Genomic DNA, 25,888 nt, shown 5'->3' on the forward strand with positions numbered 1-25,888 from the left:
CAGGGTTTCGATAACAAAGAAATACCTTAGAGCCTTCACGGTCCCTATTCGGGCACCATTTATATACCACTACCCATTTTTTAGGCTTAAGTTATATATCAGAGTAAGGACGCAAATGCTTAAAACTTAGGTATTAGGTATCTCAGTTATTCTTAAAAGATTAATTTTAATCTCCTTTGATTTACCCAACGATGTACATAAAGTAACAGACCCAAAATTTGCAGTGAATTGTACCTCTATTATATTCAACATTTATAAATAAATAAACAAAGTACAACATATGAAATTATTTTATCAAAATAATCAAGAAATAATCAAGACATGTTCAGTATTTGGGTGATCTGGACAAGAAAAAAGCATGGTAAAAACTTAGTTGAAGATGAAGCCGATAATATTTGATAATGGTTGCAATTATGATGTTCATGCAAACGTCAGTACTTTCAGAAACCAAAGTTAAATTAATGGTAATTCATTCCAGTGTCACTGACGAAGGCAAAGAGCAGAAACGTTTGTATATTCTTTATCTCCTGTTTGTCACAAGTATTCTTAGAGTGCAGACTTTTTTTTCATTTTTGTACTGATATAAAGGTCTCTGCACCTAATTAGCTGGGAGAGTGAGGTGAGTGTTTTGATTGCAGTGTGTGCTATTTCAAACATAGCTAATGAGTCAAGAAATAAATAAAAAGTGCATAACCTATATTTCATCCGATTCATTCATTGTTGCATTGTGGTATACAGAACCCAGAATAGTATACACTCTTGTACACTGCATATATAAGCAAGTATGTAGCATTGTAGTGTACTATTCCAAACATAGATGTTGTCTTTGCAAATCACCTTTTCAAATCACACAGTATAGAAAGGTTGTAAGGAAACTTATAGAAAAGGTTGTAAGAACAGATTGTTGTGGTGAACTAAATATTTGCAATAACATGTACAATATATCACAGTCGGTTATTGTCTTAGAACATCTGTGATGAAAAACAAATACTGTTAGGATCCTTGTGTCCTTAGTAAAGTGTATTTCTGGCATTTCATTTAAAAATAATTGACAATTCATGGAGCTTGAGAAATCTCAAGATGAAAACAAGATAACCAATCAGACTTTACAAAGACTAAAGCCTCATAAACATAAATGTCTATCAGTTAAATCAAGACAGTGATGGGACGCAGAGGTGTTTCAGACCATAAAGAAGCTCAGTGATTTAAAATGACAACCTATCCATCTCTCCCCTCTGTCCATCTCAATCCCTCTAACCCATTTAGGTAACAATCACTCATTCAAGCATCTATCTTTCTGTCAGAACACAGTCATTATAGCACATATCCTGTCCACGATAACATCTCTAAAGAAAGCTGTTTGGTATAGGAATAAATAAAGTGTACATTATAAATAAACCAAACAAATCCACATTAATTTGAATACAAGAGTAGCAGTAGTTATTTATAGTATACTGTTACATTAGAAAGCAGTAGAACAAAACTTTAATTCAGACACAAATTAATCTGTACAAACTTAACAAGTAACTTTTGACAAAGAGCAGAGTTTGGGCAAAATTCATAATTTAAGAATTGCCATCTTTTCAAGCCATTACTGTAAGTTGTGCAATTAAAGTGGATACAGTATGGATATTGAATTGGATTTTGAATGACAGATAGAGAAACTGACTGAATCGCAATTTAAAGAAATTTAAAGTTTTACAACACAGCATAAATAACAGCATCATCAATTTAATCACTATTCTTCCACTATATACTTATGCTAATTTAATCTCTGATATGCATAATACATTCTCTAATTAGACATATTTCTCTAAACTAAATTACATTGTTTCCCCTCCAACCCAGGCTCATTGGAAAAATGAGTGCCACGAACGGTGGAGAAGAGATTCCAAAAGGCTTAAAGCAGGTAATATAGTCTTTTAATGGAAATAAGGCAAAGCCGCCAAGGCCGTTTAACAAAGGATAGTTCACAAAATATTCTTGGTAGGCAGAGTGATGCTCAAGCGGCAGATCCGGAAGGCTCGTGTGAGAATAGAACAGGATTGCCGGTGAGGCGCCGAGCCCTCTGCAACTCTCCACGGCACGACACTGGACACAGCACAAATCAGGTAACGTACTGCACAAAATAATTACCAGCACCGGACAGGACAAGACAAGACAAGACTGGACTAATCATCTGTAGATGAAACACAAGCATTTAGCAACATACGTGACGGGTAACAATAATCCGACAGAGAAGAGGTGAGAGACAAAGCTAGAAATAGAGAGACTAATGACAAGAGATTGAGAGCAGGTGAGGGGATGAGAGAACGAGGAACAGCTGAAAGAGATGAGTAATAACGGGTGTGCGTGTGTAATGTGTGTGTGTGACCAGCAGATGGAGACAGAGTAAGAAAAGAAGAGAGAAAGAACCAGGATCATGACAATGAGTGCCTGTGTTGGCATTTCTGCAAAATTAAATAACTTAGTTTCTACACTATACCCTAGATAGTGTTTAAAAAATGAATTTGCTGAAGCAACCATGTCATTTTAGTTTACTCTTTTTATTGTGACCTGTGTTGTACTATGAAGCTGGTTATATGATCTAGATGTCATGATGTATTTGTTTTTAAATTATGCACTATGGTAAAAGCGGTTTGAAATTTATAGTACTGTTTATTAACAGACAATCTGCCTTTGTAATCATCATTTATGAGAAAAGGAGTAAAAGTACTGTTTCTAGTGTTAATTTCAGCTGGAAACTAAAGTAAATTGTATGTATAGGTATGTTGGAGTTTTGTAGGTAGAGCACATATTTCTAATAAGCCTAGGTCGTTCACTTCTGTAAAACAAATTTTAATTTTGCTACCCATCATCACAAAAATTCAACACACTGTTTTCAGATAATTAAAAAATAAATAAATAAATACTGGCCAAATTTGAATCTATTACTTCTGTAACCTATTGAACTGTAACTACACACATTAATAGAGTGGTCTCAAACTCAATTCCTGGAGACCCATAGCCCTGCAGAGTTCAGCTCCAACTCAACTGCTTGGAAGTTTCTAGTAATTCTGCATAGCTTGATTAGCTCCAGAAACTGAGTTTGAGACATCTGTGTTAATAAGTGATAAACGTGCAGACAATTTAATGGTCCATTAGTTGGCTTTGATTAATTCCATAGTCCAAAAAAGTAATTTGATGACATTTGATGAAATGACCAATTGCAGACAAATTTCAATAGGCGGCATTTCAAAATTGCCTTATTAATATCTTCTTAGTGTTTCTAAAAAAATATGGGCGAAATTCTACTTCCTGTCTCAAATTCCAAATCTTTATCCTGATTTCTTAATTCCTCCTTCTAAGCCATTCTGAATTTAATTCTGAATGGGGCACAACCCTGACTGGTTAGTACAGCATAGGTACATTTAAAAAACAGATAGCTCCGGTTCATGATGCTGAATTGTCATTAGCCGTGTTTTATATACGATAAAGCATGGCTATGACGCTTCAGTGAACAGATTGGTGTTTTGCTGTGCAACACTCTTAGCAACCACCCTTAGCAACGTAAACAACATCAATCAATCAATACTGTCAAAACTGTTCTATGTATGATGTATTTCAGCAAAAGTAAATATTTTCTGTTTCAGGTATGATACTGTATATTCATTGAGTTATACTTTTGAATGGAATTTAGTGCTGTGCGAACAGGTCTGGTTTAAATTAAAATATTGAAAAACAACTTTTTTTAATGCTGAGAGATAAGCATATGTATGTATGTGAGAAAATATCATGTTCAAAAATAAATGACAGCGCATGTAAACAAAAAATATTTTTTGGGGGTGGTAATCATTTTAAAAAAGCAATAAGGTAGCCTACTCAAGGTGTGCAGTATTTTGAATACAGTCACAGATGAAGGGGTTGCTGGCACTCTACTTCGTGTCATGCCTAACAGCGCCCTTCAGTCGTGGCTGTATTCACAATACCGCATGGCCTCTTGTAACCTTATTTCTTATACTGTGGGTTGAGTTAGAGCAAGCTTAGATGGATGTTTAACTTTGGCCCACATTCTTAAGGTTCAGTCCATTATCAGTCATGGGGTATGAGGATGCATCTCTTTCTATGTCAGATGGTGATGAAGGCCCCTTGGTTGCTGTTGGCTGATTCTGGCTCCACACAGCGGCCACGTCTTCGGGTCACCCGCCTCTTGCGGTGGAACTTGGCATAACAACGCAGACCTAAAGAATTTTACATTTACATTTATTCATTTAGCAGATTTTTTCATGCAAAATGACTTACAAATAAATGTATTCTTTGATTGAATAATGAAGTCAAGATGTTTTTAAATTGAATCATGAGAAATCATTTCCAGGTCACATTTCCCTATCACTACTGTACGATAGATGTCCGATGGATAGTATAGATCATATATTTCGTATCGTGGATACGATAGATAGTATCACCTGATATCTGGTGCCATCTGATACTTGATTTGCTTGTGCGGGTATTGCAGCTGGAATTCAAGAAAGTTATGGATTTTTCTCCTTCTTCTGTAGCTGATGAGGGCGAGCTGCTGGATGAGGATGTGTTATGCTCACATCTTCTGATCCGGCAGTGAGTGCGCTTCTGGCTTCAATCCAAGAAGAGCAGGATGTGGCTGTTGAGGACAATGATGTTTTTGAATCCTCACACCCTGCCTGCCCCATGTACCATAAGTTGCTGTAGGCTATGTCTCACGCCACAGACAGATAAGATCTACCATAGCGGTGTGAAAAATGCGAGCTTGCTCTCAGCCGGTTAGACGAGTGATATCTATTCGTCCATAATTGCCCAGCTCTTGTAAGCCTTGTTTCTTCCCAATCTGCACGCTGAGGTGGAAAGATTGTGAAAGAAACCATATTTGGAATGCATTCATCCATTCCAGCATGCAAATTATGCGAGAGGGGAGGGGATGCATGTGCATGGATGGCAGGCCAGGTATCTCTCGCTGGGGCATCGACATTGAAGGTTCCCACTCTGCCGACCAAACCGTTGCCTGTGACATCACATTTGAATGGCAGAGCATACGTGACAGCGGGTCAAGTGCGGCTGCCCTGCACACAATGGTTGTGTTGCAGGCTGACCAGGCTTATCTGCTGAAAGACCAGGACCAGGGTCAGTTGCTCCCTGAGGAGATAGCAGAACTGTGCTGCACCATAGATCTTTCTCTCCGTGCCACCAAGCAAACTGCTGCCGCGATTAGCCGATCAATAGCAGCAATGGTGGCCACTGTGGTGAACAACAGTTAAGATAGCATTCCAGGGACCAGTTTATGGCAGGGCCCTTCTCTAACTGCCGGTGTGGAAGAAGAGGTGCCACACTGTGATTTGATCCTTGGTGAATGAGAATAAACAAATGTTTAACAACATCAGATACAATGCTAGGAAAATTGTCAGACACCTCGTACAGGGTAGGAAGGGGGACCTTCTGAACCCACCACCAACAAGGAGAGGGCTTCTCATTGGAATACAGGTTGACTCTAACCACCAAACTCATTCCTAAGGTTTAAGCAAGAACTACCATAAAAATTATTTCATGACCTCTCGGATGCAGCAACAGTGGCTGAAACAAAGAAAGGCCACAGAGATCTATCTAAATCCATTCATACCTATGTTTGGAGGCCATACATTGATATAAACGGCAACAAATCCACTTAATATTCATGCAAAGCACAGTTTATGGTAATGGTTATTGACTGTTAACACAACAGTTCACAGGACAGATCTATTAACAGATAAACAAATGCATGGACGATGACTTAACCATTTCTCATAGTGTCTGGTCCCGCTCTGCCGACCAAACCGTTGCCTGTGACATCAAATTTGCTAAATCTGTTCCATTCAATGCCTTTAATGATTTTAAAAAAGAGGTTTGGTAAAGAAATGTGCATGGTGGATGCGTAAAATATAAGACACTGTTTTAACACTGTACTTTATAATATGCAAATGAGTTCCACAATAGGGTGGGCAACACTGTGGCTACTTCAGACACCATTGGCCAATAACAATCCAGGTTTGGAAAGGCACCAGATTTCAATCTCCTCCACATCAGTATGGGATAAAAATGTCCCCCGGGTAGACATACCCTTGTTCTGTGTTTCCAACTCGATGGAAAAGGAGACACTAACAGACACACCATGTCTTGAGTTTCTTTTATATAGCTTTCGGCTGCGCTCTAGCTGCAAAATGGCCGCAGCATTGAGGGACCTCATTTGACCCTTATGGCTCCTCCAGCAGCACAGCCCAGTCCATAAAGGACCTCTGCATCAGCAGACATTGCCTTTCCCACACACCTCAGTGGTGCAGCCAGCTTGTGACACCTCCACTCATCAGGGATGTGTCCCCTCTGGTGACAGGCAGGATATATTTTGAATCCTTGGTCATATTCCCTTATTTGAATACCAGGCCCTGAGCTAAGCTGCCCAATGTAGCCTAGGGAATAGAGTCACAACGACTGCAGGTACGTACCCCTAGGTCAGGGAACTGTGACTCCAGATCAGTGCCATTGAAGTCATTGACTAATGTCAGCCATATGGCACTCATTCTTTCAGCATGGCGGAGTAGGTATTTGTTTCCAATTAGCGTCCTAGGACGCAGTGAGTTCCCATTCAAAAGGGAAAGTATTGGGTTACGAATGTAACCTTGGTTCCATGAGACACTGTGTCTCATTGCCATGCTTTAAGCATGTCCGCCCACGTCTCCTTCAGAAAAAAACGTGGATGACGTGTAATGACATCATAGGCAGTCACCGGCCAATGTTATTGTCGTGTTTTGACACGTGCTTCAGACACCGGCATGCTAGAGGCAGTTCACATTTTGGATTATGGGCTACAGTATCTCGTTCACCTTCTCAGGGAACCAATGTCATATTCATAACCCAAGACGTTTTCTACAGAGCTGTTGATGAACTTAACTAATTACATAATTGATTAACTTTTCACAGTTGTTGAACTAAACGGAATTCAGATCAGTTCAGTATTGTATTGTATTGTATTGTATTGTTTTGTATTGTATTGTATTGTCTAAAGAGCTATATGAATAAAAGTGACTTGACTTGACGATGTAATGTATAAAATAGCTTATTTGACAATTTATTATTTCTATGTTTTGATTTATTGGTGAAATATGACTTGGACATATTCCTGATGGGTTTTGTGATATCCTTTTTATACTTTTTAGTATCTCTCTAGAGTGTTAAATTGCCTCTAAGAAAACCAGAAAAGTCATACCCACCTTCGTCACACATACAGTCATCATAACACTTGTTGTTTAGACCATGGTTGTGAGGTTTGCACTCATGTTCTCTGAGGTCACAACACCAACCTGATCGTAGCACAATGAGATAAACCAAAAAAGTAAACACTGGCAAATATTTTCTAGTATGTTTTGCTAATGAATATTATATTAATTAAATTTGCTGAAAACATTAAAATTGTGTAATCTACTCAGCCTCATATAATTGTAAATGATACTGTGGGACACAGAAGGTGAATTTTTGAGGAAAACAAACTTTTCAACAGAGGGGTCTCTGTTAGGAACAATAGTCTTGTTTATAAATTTGGCGTATCCTAAAACCATAGTTGCAACGAACATTTGTTAACAACATTGAAAAGTTGTGTGACTAAAACTACAGCTCATAACCTGTGTTTAATAGCATAGTTTCATAATATGTGGCCTTAAATAGATAATGCTCATGAGCAAAATAAGCAAGCTAACAAGCAGCAGATTCTATATATTTAATTTTTGTTCTCAAATTATTCCACAATAGTCTTTGTGCCTACACTCCACATTCATGCACATCTCATTTGCTAGAAAAGCCATACTTTATTTGCTCGCCCAAGCAAAAAAAACATATATATATATATATGTTTCGGGTCGTCCTCAGAATTGTTTTGAGAAGCATTGCCTTAGATAATGGTAATATTAAACAATTATAGGGGTACACTGACCAGGAAGGCAGTCAAGATGATGGTCACATGGTTCAATGACTTCTGAATCAAGCGTTGTGGTCCCATTGCTCTTGTTTTTGCTGCGGCGTTTATCTTTATAGATGGAAATAGACACAGGTTTCCTATGAAATCCTTTATTCAGAAATTTGCTAAATATTTAGGCACAGAGGTTTAAATATCTGGGAGAACTTCATCCAATCCTATAATCAAATATTTATCCAGATCATTGAAAATATCTAGGTCTTAACACTCCAAGAATAAAAAAAAAACTACTGTGGGAAACAAATCTGATGGACAACAAAATTGTTATTGTTTAGACCTTAAGAATGTGCTTTTATACCTTTTCTTTTGTTTGATGGCCAAATGTCTGCAGGCTTCATATCCTCATAATCAGTCCAGTCAAAGAGCGTCATGTCCAGAGTGGGCATCACCTCCCCTTGAACCTTCCTTCGACCAGACTTCTGAATAAGACAGATTTAAAACATGGTTTTAAACAGGTTTATTCTGGGTGATCAACTATCACTTTCTAGCAACGTGCTAATTCAAAACCTGTGATATGACAACTTTGCATTCATTTGCATTACAGGACAGCTATGAAAAATACTAGGCATATATTATTCATTGGACCAAAACCCTGCATATATGGTAGAAGGATGTTATGTTACTTCATCTTCTATAATTAAAGATCTCGGTGTTACATTAGGCAGCAAATTGTATTTTGAAAATAATACTTTCCACCTTATACCAAACTATGGAAAGTTTTATCTATTTTTGTTGCAGAAAAGCTAGTTCATTCATTGTTGACCTAAAAACAAACCTATAGAATCTACTCAATAAAAGTGAGGTAACAATTTGCACTCATTTTGTTTGGGTAGATTTCATCCTATATTTTTGAGTAAGGAGTACCGGACTTTAACAGCTATGAAATACTAAACGAAATTAGGTAAAGTCTACCTAATATTGTCACGAACGCGCACACACAAAAGGTTTGGATCCAAGTGCAGTGGTATTTATTGGGGTAATCCAAAATCGTAGTCGCCAGGCAAAGGTTCAAAATCATACAAAAGCAGTCCAGAAACAGGAAACAAAACAAGTGCCTATTTGGCACAATTTGAACTTACTTTCTGATGGACAACATTTTATGTAGCCATCCTGGGCTATAAAAGGTATTCCAATGTAAACGTACATAAAAGGAGAGGGATCAATCCTGGGTTTTAGAGACTTAATTGAAAGAATCAATATTTTTCAAATAAATTATTTTTTTTTTTTTTTTTAAATAATTTTTATTTTATTTTTGTCTTTATTTTTATATTTTATATTTTATTTTAAATTACGTGCTGTGTTGAAAGTCCATATCTTGGGGCACAAATCTTCAAAGTCCCCTGTGGTAAATTGGATTTCCAATGCAACAAGCACAGGAACTGTTTCTTATTTTTATCTTTCCTTTTTAAATCTTAATACAGATAAATTCCCTAAAGCTTGGTTATTGGATTTGAACACTTCTAACAGAATCATCGAGTGGGATCCAGTGTGGGATAATCCATTCCATGCATCCATGAACCCTAACGACCAATTCATCCATTTTAAAGTTATTCAAAGGGCATATCTAACCACACGCATACAATATGCAATGGGCTTATCACCCCATTCGTAGTTATAATTTTTGTGGACCTGGATGCGTGGACACTTTGATACATATGCTTTGGGACTTTCCAGATGTGTAAAAATTCTGGAATATGGTGCTTAATGTTTTGTTCAAGGCTTCTACTATTCGCTTTCCCAAAGATCCTGTCATTTTATTGTTGAATGGCAATTCTCAATTTCCTTTAAGTAAGAAGGTACAGGAATTTTGGCTAGCTGCCATGACTGCTGCAAAGAAGCTACTTGCTGGAAACCTCATCATTACCTTTCTACAAAGCATTGGCTACACTCTTTATTGAAGATACTATATCTGGAACTGTCATCTGCACAGACTAATGACGCTAATCCTGTGACCTTGTCTATGTGGAAAAATTGGATATTTACAGTCAAAGAAATTCTGTTTCGGTTGTTATTATTATTGTTACTATTTTATTTGTTTTTCTCTGTATGTATTTTATTTTATTCCATTTTATTTACGTCTCTGTCCAAGTCCTGTAGTGCAATGGGGTGGGTGAGGTTATGGGGGTAATAGTGGTCGAATAAGTTTTCTTTCTTTACTGCAAAATGTTCTGTATGCTTTCTCAAAAAAAAAAAAAACTAAAAAAAAACTAAAAGAAAGTAATTTTCCCATACCCCGGAAATTAACATTTCTTAGAATTAGTAAACAATTAACATTGTGATTGTGTTCGTAGGGCGAACAGGTTAATTGATCATAATATTAATTCTACTACATTAAGTTAATTCTAATGAGTTATATAATATAATAATAATTAATGGTTACACTTTATTTTAATTTGTTATTGTTACAGTGTAATTAAATATTTAAGTGTATATTACAGTGTAATATTAATTAACTACATGTACTTACTATAGGGTTAGGGTAGGATTAGGATTTGGTTGAGGGTTAATTGCATGTAATTAGGCATAATTTACTGTTATTACTATGGTACTTACATGTAGCATATGTAACAAGGACTGTAAAATAAAGTGTTACCATAATAGTACAAAAATGACTTATAATTACTAATTCATATTTCCCTTGAGCTAATTTGCTACACCTAAGCATTTATTTATGTAAAACATTTATTTGTATAGTGGTTTCATAATACATATAAACCAAATCTAGCATTACATTTTCTTTATTTAATCTCTTTAACCCCACATAAGCAGCCATTCATTGGGGTATTGCATGAGGCACAAGTAATTTATAATGCAGGTTTTTCTATTTATTTATAATTATGTAGGAAAAAGTGTCACAGGCTCTGGTGCAGCAACTTCTCTTTATGTATTAATGATTCTTTTAGCCAGTTTCCCTGCTAGTGAAGGTTTTATTCTCTTGAACACATATGATGGAAAGGGTATTCACATATGTGATATTCCAAATTTTAAGTTTAATTCGCAACTTTGGATGGAAAAGTGTCAAGCTTGTGGCAAGAAAGAAAAAACTCCACTGGTGGAGAGGTATTGGAGAAAAATGTTAAATGGAACCTGACTCATCTGTGGAAGCCCATCCTTCGCTGTCTATATGACAATAATATACAGCTCTAAGAAAATACAAGTCATGTATTTAGTTAAACAGAAAAAAATGGTGCTCACATTCTGTGCATTAAGGTGATGATTTCAGCTTGTGAATTGTGATGATTTGGATATAATTTGTCTTGTAAGTCATGAGCTAAGCCATTTAATTGAACAGTTAGCCAGTCTAGAGTCTCGAGCTTGTTTATGGAGGATTCAGGGCAGCAAGCTTGTAGTGCATTACAATAATCTACACAGTAAAAAATTATGCAGGTGGGTGTTAAATACAACCTGTGCAAATCAGTTATATTTTACTTAAGTATATTAGTTAGCAAGTAAAATATATAAAAATGAGTACATTCTAACTACACTACCTATTTATTAACAGTAATATCTGCATCATTAAAAAAATGAGTAAAACATACCCCAATATATTAGTTCAGTCATTACAAATTGAGCATGCGTCAACTTCAAAGTCCAGGCGGGAATCTCGGAATTCAAATTCAACGTCTTCCAGAGGGACCAAGAAGTGTTGAGCTCCAGGTAAGATGTTTTTTTTTTTGTCGTTGTTTATCATGTTTATATCATATATGTTACGGTGTTTATTCATTTTGTCATGTTTCTGGTTTGTGGTTTCTCTGTCTTTGGTCTTTTATTCAGTTTGTGCCTTGTTAATTGTAGTCTGTTATCCTAGTCATGTCATTATTAGGTCCCTTGTTTCAGGTGTGTTGTCTTGTTAGGTTGTATGGTCCCGCTCGGTGTTCTGATTTGCCCCAGCTGTGTCTTGTTCCCTCATCCCGTCTGTGTATTTAAATCCTGTCTGCTCTTTTGTTCGTGGTCAGTTATTGAATGTATGTTTTAATGTGCGTACCACGAGTATCTTGTCTGTTCTGAATCTGTAATTAAAGTCTACTGCTGCATTTAGATCTGCCTACTGCCTTTGCTTCCACGCAAATTCGTAACAGAATAACTGACCCCCTAGGATCTAGCAGCCATGCCTACCTGGAGTCCTGATGTCCAGATCCTCCGTCTTCGCCAGGAGAATCGCGCCATCGAGGATTATGTTGCAGAATTCCTCGAGCTGGCATATCTCGCGCAAATGAACACCCACGGCTTGAAGATCTTCTTCCGCGGAGGATTATCGGAACCACTCCGGTCTCTGATGCCCGAACCTGGTCCTCACCAAGGGGGTAATCCATCAGGCGGAAGTTGAAGCTGCCTCCGGGGGCCGCCATTGTAGCTGGCTATCACCTGCTGTTAGCATCCCATTGACTCCCATTCATTTTGGCGTCACTTTGACAGCGAATAACTTTACATCTGAGGCGTCCAAAGACTTCATTTGTCCATTATTTATTTCTAAAGAAACACGACAATGTATAAAAGGCTCCATTACTTTGTATCTTACGTTATAGCCCCGTAGAAGCCATTCTTGTAAAAATAGGCTAAAAATTGCGTCCTAACCACGCGACTTCATGTCGCACAATAGAGACATTACCGTATAGACAGGAGGAGAAGCTCGCACAGTCTCGCAGGCGTACTGACGTTAAATTTTAAATAAATAAATATTAAGCAAAATGACAAAATAATTAATCAGAATACTTACCAAAAGTTGCTGCAGGTCGCGCTTCACCGTCTCTGTGCACGATTAACGTTGGGTGACTGTCTATGGGTGATTCAGATTTGTCTTGGCACAGCTACTAGAAGATTTACAACTGTCAGTCAGGTTGCTCACGTGACATCTACGTCATCAAGCTCAGTTTTAGCCTGCGCAGAACGCTTGGCTATCAGGAAGTGAGTGCCCATGTTCGGCTTCAACTCTCTCCGTTGAAATCAACGGGGTCGCTGTGTCCATTTCTTTTACTGTCTATGGTCCTCACGGATCTTTAGAATGGTACGTTGACCTGGCCCTGTTGTGGAGCGGTTCCCCGTTTACTGTGGGCGTGGAGGAGAAGCTGCGAGAGCCTGCGCTTAACGTCAGCCCGGTCGCGCCCGCGCTTCACTTCAGCTGCTCAGCCGAGACCACGCTCCACGAGCCTGCGCTTCACGTGAACCGAGTCGAGCCCGCTTTCCACGACATGCCTGAGCTTCTTCCTGCCGAGATCGACATGCCTGAGGCTGAGCTTCTGTCTTCCGAACCCGCACGTCGCTTCAGCCTCGACGAACCCGAGTCAAGTGAGTCAAGTGCCGCCGAGTCAAGTGAGACCGCGCTTCCCGAGTCAAGCGAGTCAATTGCCGCCGAGTCAAGTGCCGCCGAGTCAAGTGAGTCAAGCGCCGCCGAGTCAAGTGAGTCAAGCGCCGCCGGGTCAAGTGAATCAAGTTCCGAGTCAAGTTCCGAGTCAAGTGAATCAAGTTCTGAGTCAAGTTCCGAGTCAAGTGAGTCAAGTTCCGAGTCAAGTTCCGAGTCAAGTGAGTCAAGTTCCGAGTCAAGTGAGTCAAGTTCCGAGTCAAGTGAGTCAAGTTCCGAGTCAAGTTCCGAGTCAAGTGAGTCAAGTTCCGAGTCAAGTGAGTCAAGTTCCGAGTCAAGTGAGTCAAGTTCCGAGTCAAGTGAGTCAAGTTCCGAGTCAAGTTCCGAGTCAAGTGAGTCAAGTTCCGAGTCAAGTGAGTCAAGTTCCGAGTCAAGTGAGTCAAGTTCCGAGTCAAGTTCCGAGTCAAGTTCCGAGTCAAGTGGGTCAAGTTCCGAGTCAAGTGAGTCAAGTTCCGAGTCAAGTGAGTCAAGTGCCAAGTCAAGTGAATCAAGTGCCAAGTCAAGTGAATCAAGTGCCAAGTCAAGTGAATCAAGTGCCAAGTCAAGTGAATCAAGTGCCAAGTCAAGTGAATCAAGTGCCAAGTCAAGTGAATCAAGTGCCAAGTCAAGTGAATCAAGTGCCAAGTCAAGTGAACCGACTACCGAGTCAAGTGAGTCTACCGAGTCAAGTGAGTCTACCGAGTCTACCGAGTCAAGTGAGTCTACCGAGTCAAGTGAGTCTACCGAGTCAAGTGAGTCTACCGAGTCAAGTGAGTCTACCGAGTCAAGTGAGTCTGCCGAGTCAAGTGAGTCTGCCGAGTCAAGTGAGTCTGCCGAGTCAAGTGAGTCTGCTGAGTCAAGTGAGTCTACCGAGTCTACTGAGGCAAGTGAGTCTACTGAGTCAAGTACGTCCAGTAGTGAATCAAGCCCAGTGAAGCGTCGTCGCAGAAGGAGGAGGAGGACTCGTTTGCTTCGCCAGGCTACGGAGGGCGTTCCCAGACTCCTCGCCCTGCCGGCCCCGCCTCTGCGCCTCGCCCTGCCGGCCCCGCCTCTGCGCCTCGCCCTGCCGGCCCCGCCTCTGCGCCTCGCCCTGCCGGCCCCGCCTCTGCGCCTCGCCCTGCCGGCCCCGCCTCTGCGCCTCGTCCTGCCTGCGCCCTTCAAGCTCCGGGAGGCCTGCCCGGAACCCATCTACCATCTGGAGGTTCCTCCCGAGGATTTCCCCAAGTATTTTTTTGGGGGGGGGCAGAAGGTACTCCGTGAGGGCCATGGAGACGACGTCGACATGGTCCTCATCCTCGTCTGAGTCTGCTCTGACCTGGCCACCATCTCATCGTGCTCCGCCCTGGCCTTTGCCACGCCATGCTCCGCCCTGGCCTTCGCCTCGTCCTGCTCCGCCCTGGCCTTCGCCTCATCCTGCTCCGCCCTGGCCGCCGTCACGTCCTGCTCCGCCCTGGAGGCTTCCTGTTCCGGGCAAGCCACGCCCTCGTCAGCCTCCAGGGCGCCCACCCTCCCGCCCCTATTTGATGTTCATTCGGCGCGGGGTCGCGCCTTATGGAAGGGGGGGATAATGTTACGGTGTTTATTCATTTTGTCATGTTTCTGGTTTGTGGTTTCTCTGACTTTGGTCTTTTATTCAGTTTGTGCCTTGTTAATTGTAGTCTGTTATCCTAGTCATGTCATTATTAGGTCCCTTGTTTCAGGTGTGTTGTCTTGTTAGGTTGTATGGTCCCGCTCGGTGTTCTGATTTGCCCCAGCTGTGTCTTGTTCCCTCATCCCGTCTGTGTATATAAATCCTGTCTGCTCTTTTGTTCGTGGTCAGTTATTGAATGTATGTTTTAATGTGCGTACCACGAGTATCTTGTCTGTTCTGAATCTGTAATTAAAGTCTACTGCTGCATTTAGATCCGACTACTGCCTTTGCTTCCACGCAAATTCGTAACAATATAACCCTGATATTAACTTATTTAATGGTAAGATTAATCAAAAGATTTGTAATTTGCTCGCTTCTGTTATCTTGTCGGTGACACAGCCAAGCTGACAGGTTCGAATTTGAGGTTGATCGATTTAGCTTTGATAGTGGAGTATACTGGGTCTTATACCGGCAAATGCGAGTAAAAATCTACATTGATAATTAAAATATTAGCTGCCATTAGTGTCATGTACATTGCTGAAATTAGTGAATGTGCAGCACATTGTGGCTGTGTGATTGAGGCTTTGTTCACACCGACGGCGTTTTTATATGAGACACGGTCGACGGTGTCCTGAGGACAGGGTAACTTTAAGTTAACTTAGGTGATCAAGGCAGAGAAAATAATAACAATAGCAGTAAAGCTGTTAATAAGGCATGCAGGATATTAATTAATGTTAAATTTTCTTGCATTTATATGATGATCTTCAGTGTTCTGTGTTAGAAGGGATCAAATGATAAAGTAATTTTATTATTGTTATTATTTACGGATTTATATGATCATTAATGTGTCCATTTCGGTGGGGTTCATAAATGTATGTTAAAACTGATTTGGGTTTTATAATGGGCATTATTTTACAAATCATGATTATGAAATTATTTTCCAATCCTTACAAGATATTTCCGTCTAAAGTAAAGGATTAGATTGCTAATTGTTTTATTATGGGATACTGGGGTCAAGAATTCAAGTATTCCTTTCAATTTTTTACCTGTTGAAATTGGAGTGCTGATTAATAGGCTACAGAAACCCTGCTTTGTTTTGAAATAAATGACGTGACCAAAAAGACAACTGTTTTGGAACAACATGTTGTTAATATGGTTAAACTAACTTGAAAAAATGATATTCTTTTTCTTTTTAACAGGAGGACGAACTTGAGGGCCACACAAACCAAATAATGAAAGTTTTGGTGATTCATAATCCCACAGCCGAGGAGGACCCATCTGATGTGTGTGTTGTTATAGAGGGCGAAAAAGTACTGACTGAATGTGGAAACAAAACCACAGCATGCATTCTGTTGATGGGGCTGATGTATGCCCTCAACCTGGAGTACCCCAAAACTTAATTTTTTTAGAGAATAATGTTTATGCGTGGTTATTGAAAAAACTAAAACTTAAAGTGTCTGAAATAAGGCCACAAAACACATACTAAATATGTGTCCACAAGACTTTTTACTAATGAGTGTTGCCTTGAATTTTTGCTTCAAAATGATCTGAAAGTCATCCTGCCTAATCATTTACACAAAACAATACATTGATTTAAATTTTATAAGACACCTTTTGTTTGGAAAGGCTAATATGCGTGGAGGCGTGTTCACATCTGAGAAGACAAAGGCCGGATAATGTGCCACATACATAATGAGCTGCATATTAATTAGCCTTTCACACAGGTGTGTCACAGGATCCCAAAGAATGCAAGGACAAAAATAAATGATCTATATATACATATTTTACAATTAGAAATTGTAACCAATTACAAATAGGTTACAATTACAACAACAATTACAATTTTAACAATATTTCAAGTGTATGTCTTTGTAAAAAGTATAGATTTTATCATACGTATTAAAAAAGGTAAGGATTCATTAGTTTGAATATTGGAAAAAACACTATAATAACATCTTAGTTGATAATTCAATATACCTACTTTATTTTTGACAAAACATCATACTATAGTGTATTTAACTATGAGCAGAAATTGGTGAACAAAAGCGTACCTATTTAATGTGGCAGTAGTCTTTTTTTACAGTCAAAACTTTATAATCTATCTGTGGGAGGCGGGCGTGGTCTCGCGAAGTCTGTAGTGAGAGACGAGTCAGCGAGCTGTGCGGTGAGTAAGTAGGTCAAGTGGAGATGATGAACACCTGTGTCTGATTGCAGTGATTGGCGTGGAGTCCGCATATAAGCTGCCAGGAAGGAGAGAGCGAGAGAGAAGCTCCTGGGACTCGCACGTGCCCCGCAGCCGAAACCCACAGTGTACAAACGGATTGGAAAGAGTTTTTGACTGAATGGACTAAGTTATTTATGCAACGGGAAGAGTGGTCGTTTGACTGAACCTTGAGAGCTGGAGACATACAGCGAGAGCTGGTACAGTGGGCAGAGTGTTTTCGTATTTAAATGCTGTAGTGGTACACTACGGTGAAGGCGTACGAGCGCACCTTTCTATTGTTCTTTTATTGTTCTAAATAAAGTGCGAGTCCCAAGTTCGCCAACCCTGTCTTCTTCCTTCACCCACATACACTGAAATTGACTACACTATCCAAAACTAATCACAAAATCTTGTCTAAACATTCATATTTAGTCTGTAACATATTGTGTATGATATATTAGCATACATGTGAATTTGCAGTTTGTTGCTTATACAGACTTTTTATTTCAACATATTTCAGTCTATTTTTACTCATCTTAGTAGGCTATAGCAATATAGTTTGGATGTGTTCATGTAAACATAACGTTTACTAATGTAGGTGCGAGAGTGAATGAACGGCACAGACGCGCTGTGTAACTGTAGTAAACAACAGCGCGCGCCTGTGCCATTCATTCATAATTTAGCCTACACACCGACACGCAATTAATATTTAAACAGTCTTTTTGCAGTTTACAGTCAGACACTATTCAATATCGCGATTAGAACAAAGCCCTTAAGAATAAATGACTTACTACATCAGCTGGATCCGTTGCTCCTCGAAATTAAACTACCAGCACTTCTGGTACATTTTCCAGGGTTATTAGATAGTATTATTGCTCACAGCTTAGGGATACGCTGTGTACACAGCTGTAGTAAGATACTTACTAAACACAATGTGTTTTATAATCCAGCTGGTGGGCGTTGGCATGTTTGCATGGCTTGCCTTAGATCATTTGCGTTTGAATACCGCGCGCTCTCTGTGGGCGTGGCACATTAACGCTTATGCGTTAATGTGCCACGCCCACAGAGAGCGCGCGGTATTCAAACGCAAACGATCTAAGGCAAGCCATGCAAACATGCCAACAGCGCGTGCTCAGGTATAATGAGCTGGAAAGAAAAAGACTGACATCTCTCTCTTTTCTCTCTCTATTCATACAGATTACATAAAGAGAATATTTGTTTTTTATATAAATTAATTCATTTAAAAGAAGAGAGTTCAAGCTTCGTTAGGGAAAAACATTCGTGCCTGTATGACAAGTATTCGCGGAATTACAGTTAATTTTCGGAAGCGTTTCAGAACGGACTTAACTGACAGAGATAAGGCAGAACGCGCATCATCTTTGTTTTTCTTTATTTGGCGAAAAGCACAACACTTTTTTTTTATTGTGAGTATCCACAAAAAAATAGACACTTATCAGGATCTAATGATGTACAACATGTACAATATGTAAGATCAAAATCAACAGAGTATTTTGAGTTTCTTTAGCACTGATAAGAAAAAAAGCGAGACGCGATAGTCGACCTCAGAGGGTTAACCCTTAGGGGTCTGAGGTATTTTCTGGGTCCTGGAGGTGTTCTGACATGCTCTGACATTTGTGCTTTTTTCAGTTATTTATAAACATGTTTATGGCAAAGGTGTAAATTCACTCTATATAGCACAAACGGGGCTACCGTAATATGTGAGCAACATGTATGTACATTTTTGTATTTTTAAGATAATAATGTTTATGCGTGGTTTGTGAAAAAAACAAAAAACAAATGTCACTGAAATAAGGTCATAAAACCCATAGTGATTATTTCTTCACAAGACTTTTGAAAATTGTATCTCGTAGCCTAGAATATTTGCTCCAAAACTATGTGAAAATCATCCTGCATACTCATTTAGATAAGACAATATATTGATTTAAAATTTGTATGACGTGTTTTGTGTGCGAAAGTTTTATTCGAGGAGGCGTGAATCTCTCATTAATATGAATGCATTTTACACCTGAGAAAGACAAAGACCCTCCCCTAATGGCCCTATCAGGTACTATCAGGCCTGATCATTATGAGGAGCCTTGCACAAAGAATGAAGAGAAATTAACAAAAGAATGGCTTTTAGATTGCCTGGATTTATTTACAACACAACATAATCCAAAGATACACAACAAAGGACAAAAAGCACATTAGTAAACACACTGATCTAAAGACAAAGGGCCCTATCTTGCACCCGGTGCAAATGACTTTGTACACTGACGCATGTATCATTCCTATTTTGCACCCGCGCAAAGCGGACTTTTCCCTCCACAGACACACGTCGGTTAACTAAGAAATACACTTCCGCTCCCCGGGGCAGTTCAGTGCAAAGAGGATGCGTGTTCCGGCGCAAACTTTCCCTCATGCTATTTTGCTGTTCTATAAAACAATTGCGCCACTGACCAGAAAAAAAACTAGTTTAAAGTCAATGGCGCGTTGCGCGTACATTCAGATGCTATTTTAAGCGCGCATGCTTGGCCATAATACAGAGTGTGAACAACGTGCATACACTGTAGATGATTCTCTCATCTACACAGACAGGGCCTGAATTTCGTTTTGGAAAATAGGGGGGAAATCCCCCTTTAGGTCATTCTTATGGGGGTGATTTTTTAATTTGAGGGGGGAGTTTTTTTTAGACAATTTTTAAAAAATACGTTAGCTAAATGTTTGCTCACTCATTGTATTTGTGTTTTTACAATGGGGTCATTTTTTTTAGTTTACACAACAAAAGGAAGCTTGATTTCAATCTTTGAATTAAATTGAAAAAAGTAGCACAAATAAATACATGAAATAAAGAGAAAAGTTTAGGTCTAACACTAGTATTCAGAAATGCTAGAAACGGAAAAAAGTAATCAAATGTAAAATAACACGGAATAGTCTTTTATTCCTGTATAATTTGAATACATAGGCTATTAATCCTGATTCCTTACAATTAATGCTATCTTTTGTTGTTTTATATACAATAATGAAAGACACATTTTAGGCTACTCTCACTTTAAGAGCTAGTGCACGGATCCACGTTCACATGTTGCGTGTAAAGCGCAGTCCGCACCACTTTCTCCTCTTTTAAAAAGGGCTCCCTGTTGCTAAGCAATCAAGAGCCACGTTCTCCACGAAGACGAAGACGTTTCAGCAAAGGATGAACGCGCAAAAGACGTAACGTGAACGGCTCATACTGTTTTCATTATAGTGTCACATGCATTTTCTTTTTGTATTATTTTTTTAAGACATAACCGATTGTGTTTGAGAGGATACTCCCCAAGACTGGAATTTAGACAATGTTGTGTGCTTTTGACCGTTAAAGCGCTATAATTTAAGAAAAAATAACTCTGTTTTGTTACTCACGAGCTGTTTGTTATGCGGGTTAAAATCGCTTGAATGTTTAAATAGGTATGTTAAAATCCACAACGCTTTATCTGTAGAGTGGTATAGGGATCCTCCATAGGCAGAGGTTGGCACTTCAGCACTGCATTGTCATCGGGTCCAGGCGAAAGTCCTTCGTCAGATCTGGAAACGGCCCAGTTTCGGCTGACCTAATCTAAGCAGCCTAATATTGAATTATAGAAGTCTATAAAGTGTTATGTGAATGCTAGGTCAAAGAGATGTGTTTTTAGTCTAGCTTTGAACTGACAGACTGTGTCTGCTTCCCGGACAATGTTAGGAAGATTGTTCCAAAGTTTTGGTGCTAAATAGGAAAAGGATCTACCGCCAGCAGTCGATTTAGATATTCTAGGTATTATAAACTGGCCAGAACTTTGAGATCGCAATAGACGTGAAGGACTATAATGCGTTAAGAGCTCGCTCAAGTACTGGGGAGCTAAACCATTTAGTGCTTTGTAAGTAATCAGCAATATTTTAAAATGTATACGATGTTTAACCCTCTAAGACCGACGGGAGCGCCAGCGTGTGTCTGTTTAAGAGCCTATAGAAACTGAAACCAAATGGCTAGCTCAATCATTCTTTTTGCATACAAAACCAGAGATGTAACATGTTCAGATCAAGCCTCCAACATGCTCATGTTTCGTTGTTTTCACCCTCTAATGAGTCTGTACAAATTGCGTAATATGCGTTTACAAAAAAAACACAAAAATGCATTGCACGTCTTTGCACACATGTTCTGTAGATCTGCGATTGATAGTTACGTCTTCCGATGGCTCATTGACGTATCACGTTCTGTGCACTATGACCCCCGGGTGTGTCGCATGTTGTGACGTCACAAGCTGCGTCATTTGACCATGCGTTTGAATCCCGTTTCACTCCCATTTGCTATATGTTCCTTCTTATCGTTATTGTCTTTTTACCATTGCTTCATTTTATAATTTCTTTCTCCTGTAGACACTCACATATACAAGCACATTCACACACACACACACACACACACACACACACACACACACACACACACGCGCGCGCACACGTAACCTTATGTCTAAACGAAAGTACACGGACGCGGAGGTTTTGGAAATACTAATTGCGTCCGATGACGATGAACTCTCAGTCTGCTCATCGGCTCCATTTTATTATTAATTGTTCTGACAGGGTCTATTTATTTAATATTTTAACCAATTCAATGTTCAATCAATATTCAAAAGCAAATTGTTATCTGTTTGACCACAAATGTAATTGAATATTATACATGGCATTTCCCCCCCCCCCCCCTTTTTTGAATGAGTGTAAAAATGAGTGTATCTTAAAAACTAATTTATGTAAACAGTTCAAATCAATACTGTATAGTTTTAAATTGTTTTATGCACGTTTTTCACATTGACAAGTTTGAGGTCGACATTTATCCTTTTTTGTATTGAATAAAATATGTAGGGAAAAAAATATTTTTGTTTATTGCACTTTTGAGATATTTATCTAGTTACTATTGATGTATTACAAACATAGCCTTCAAATTGGGAGAGTAAGGATTATTTTGATGTATGGCATATGAAAATCCGCAAAAGAATGACAGCACAGCATGTAAAAATACAAAGATATACTCTGGTGGAATTGTTCTATGGCAGGTCATAAAGGGTTAATAGGGAGCCAATGTAGTGTTGACAGAACCGGGCTAATATGGTCGTACTTCCTGGTTCTGGTAAGAACTCTAGCGGCTGCGTTTTGAACTAGCTGTAGTTTGTTTATTAAGCGTGCAGGGCAACCACTCAGTAGAGCATTACAATAGTCTAGCCTTAATGTCATGAACGCATGAACTAGTTGTTCCGCATTTGTCAATGAGAGCATATGACGTAATTTAGATATATTTTTAAGATGGAAAAATGCAGTTTTACAGACACTAGACACGTGACTTTCAAATGAAAGATTGGTATCAAAGAGCACACCCAGGTTCCTAACTGACGACGAAGACTTAACAGAGCAGCCATCAAGTGTTAAACAGTATTCTAGGTTATTGCGTGTGGCAGTTTTTTGTCCAATAATTAGAATCTCTGTTTTTGCAGAATTTAGTAGTAGGAAATTACTAGTCATCCAATTTTTAATATCAACTATGCATTCCGATAATTTCGTGAATTGGTGAGTTTCGTTAGGTTTGGAAGAAATATAGAGCTGAGTATCATCAGCATAACAGTGAAAGCTAATTCCATGTTTCCCTAATGATATCTCCTAAAGGTAGCATGTACAGAGTGAACAGCAGCGGTCCTAGTACTGAGCCTTGTGGTACGCCATACTGAACTTTTGATCGATAAGACATCTCTTCATTTACTGCTACAAACTGATAGCGGTCAAATAAATATGATTTAAACCATGCTAATGCAATTCCACTAATGCCAACATAGTTTTCTAGTCTATTTAAGAGAATGTTGTGGTCAATGCTGTCAAATGCAGCACTAATATCAAGTAACACTAATAGAGAGATACAACCACGATCGGATGATAAGAGCAAATCATTTGTGACTCTAATGAGAGCTGTCTCAGTGCTATGGTGCGGTCTAAATCCTGACTGGAAATCCTCGCAGATACCATTTCTTTTAAGAAAGGAACACAGTTGTGAGGATACTGCCTTTTCTAGTATCTTTGACAGAATAGGCAGATTTGAGATCGGCCTGTAATTGACTAATTCTGTAGGATTAAGTTGCGTTTTTTTAACAAGCGGTTTAATCATAGCCAGCTTAAAGGTTTTTGGTACGTATCCTAGAGACAAAGATGAATTAATGATGTTAAGAAGAGGATCTATGACTTCTGGAAGCATCTCTTTCAGTAGTTTAGTCGGTATAGGGTCTAACATACATGTTGTCGATTTAGATGAATTAACGAGTTTGCAAAATTCTTCCTCTCCTATGGCAACAAATGAATCAAATATTACCTCGGGGAGACTATAATGCACTCCCTGATGTGATGCTGTAGTAGACGGTTGCATAGTTATAATTTTGTCCCTAATATTATCAATCTTATAAGTGAAGAAGTTCATAAAGTCATTACTGCTGTGTTTCTTGGAAACTTCTGGGCTTGAAGCTTTCTTTTTCGTTAGTGTAGCCACTTTTTCAAATAAATACCTTGGATTATGTTTATTTTCTTTTAATAGGGTTGAAAAATAAGCAGATCTAGCAGCTTTTAAAGCCTCTCTGTAAGCAATCGAGCTCTCCTTCCATGAAATCCGAAATACCTCTAGTTTTGTTTTCTTCCAGTTGCGCTCCATTTTTCTGGCTGCTCTCTTAAGGGCCTGGGTGTGCTCGTTGTACCACGGTGTTGGACTATTTTCTTTAATCTTCTTTAAGCGCAACGGAGCAACTGTATCTAAAGTGCTGGAAAGGAGAGAGTTAAAAGTTTCTGTTGCAATATCAAGTTCTTCTAACCTATCTGGGATGCTGAGATGATGAAACTGATTAGGAAGATTATTGATAAAGCAATCTTTAGTGGCAGAAATGATAGGTCTAACATACTTGTAACACGGAGTTGGCTTTGCAGCCTTGGCTAAATGTAATTTACATGAGACTAGATAATGATCTGAGATGTCGTCGCTCTGCTGCAGAATTTCAACAGCATCAACATTGATTCCATGTGATAATATTAGATCTAGAGTATGATTACGACAATCAGTAGGTCCTGACACGTGTTGTCTAACTCCAATAGAGTTAAGAATGTCTTTAAATGCCAATCCCATTGCATCTTTTCCATTATCTACATGTATATTAAAATCACCAACAATTAGGACTTTATCTGCAGTCAATACTAATTCTGATAGAAAGTCAGCAAATTCTTTGATAAAATCTTTATGGTGCCCTGGTGGCCTGTATACAGTTGCCAGCAGAATTCTCAAACTTGATTTATCGTTTACATTATATATTTTTACATTAAGCACCAACACTTCAAAAGAAATATATTTTAAACTAGATTTTTTAGTGGTTTTGAAAATATTACTATAAATTACAGCAACACCTCCCCCTTTGCCTTTCAGGCGAGGTTCATGTTTATAACAGTAATCATGAGGGGTGGACTCATTTAAAGTAATGTAATCGTCTGGTTCGTCTGGTAATCGTCATACACAGCACATCTAGGTTATAATCTGAAATCATATCATTAACTATGAGTGCTTTTGAAGTAAGGGATCGAATATTCAGCAACCCAAGCTTTATCGTTTGCTCATCTGTATTATATCTATTTTTTATTTGTTGAATATCAATTAAATTTTTAACCTTAGATCGGTTTAAACGTTTTTTGGATTTCCAAATTCGGGGAACAGACACAGTCTCTATATGATGATATCTAGGTGAAAGAGCCTCTATGTGACCGTGACCTTGGTATTTATCTTATATATGGTGATATATCAATATATCAAAGAAAATACAAAAATGATCAGACAGTGCTACATCCTTAATAACAATTGATGAAATGTTTAGACCCTTACTGATAAGTAAATCTAGAGTGTGTCCATGATTATGTGTGGGTCCATGTACATGCTGAGTCAGATCAAAAGTTTTTAAAACAGTTTTAATTTCTTTTGCCATATTGGTTTCTGCATTATCTATGTGAATGTTAAAGTCTTCAGCAATGATAAAACAGTCAAACTCTGAGGAAATTGTTGATAACATTTCTGTAAAGTCATCAGCAAAGGCTCGAGAGTATTTTGGAGGCCTGTAAACAGTGATAAGTAAAATGCGTGGAGCACCTTTTAACACAATACCCAGGTATTCGAAAGACGGGTAATTCCCAAATGATATTTGCTTACATTGGTAGACATCTTTAAAAAGAGCAGCTAAACCCCCACCTCTTCTGACAGCTCTGCAGACACTCATAAAAGTAAAGTTAGGAGGGGATGTTTCATTGAGGACTATTGCACTGCAGCTGTCTTCAAGCCAAGTTTCATTTAGCAACATAAAATCCAGGTGGTATGTGGTTATTAAGTCGTTGACTAGAAGTGATTTATTTTTAAGTGAGCGGATGTTTAAAAGTGCTAACTTAACAGTCTTACTTTTTCTCCCCACAGCAATCTTAGTTTGTCGTGTAATGGGCACCAGATTAGATGGGTTTGCTGTACGGATTTTGAAGGCCTTAGACTTTCTATCATGTAATCGAACAGCAATAGCGAAAGATACAGTCACACTGGGTTCCCGCTTGTTCTGTAAAAATTTGGAAAAGTTATTGTTATCATAGCGGGGACCCGACTCATATCACTGAGAGCTGGTATCAGTTGTTTTTGGTTCACCTCGA

General features: G+C 38.9%; 1 protein-coding gene across 2 annotated transcripts in view; it reads right to left on the minus strand.

Moving 5' to 3' along the window:
- Positions 1–1,417: 1,417 nt before the first annotated feature.
- The window catches only part of draxina (dorsal inhibitory axon guidance protein a), a 92,286-nt gene continuing 67,815 nt past the window's right edge, over positions 1,418–25,888 (minus strand). For both annotated transcript variants that reach the window (XM_077202818.1, XM_077202819.1), the window contains exons 4-7: positions 8,310–8,430; positions 7,970–8,062; positions 7,254–7,343; positions 1,418–4,220 (exon numbers count right to left, since the gene is read on the minus strand). In XM_077202818.1, the coding sequence (XP_077058933.1) occupies positions 4,108–4,220; positions 7,254–7,343; positions 7,970–8,062; positions 8,310–8,430 (417 nt within the window). In that variant the 3' untranslated portion in view covers positions 1,418–4,107. The remainder of the gene's footprint in view (positions 4,221–7,253; positions 7,344–7,969; positions 8,063–8,309; positions 8,431–25,888) is intronic.

The sequence above is a fragment of the Siphateles boraxobius genome, unplaced genomic scaffold (genome assembly GCF_051911475.1).
Source record: "Siphateles boraxobius isolate OS27281-9 unplaced genomic scaffold, OSU_SipBor_1 5, whole genome shotgun sequence".
Lineage (NCBI taxonomy): Eukaryota > Metazoa > Chordata > Actinopteri > Cypriniformes > Leuciscidae > Siphateles > Siphateles boraxobius.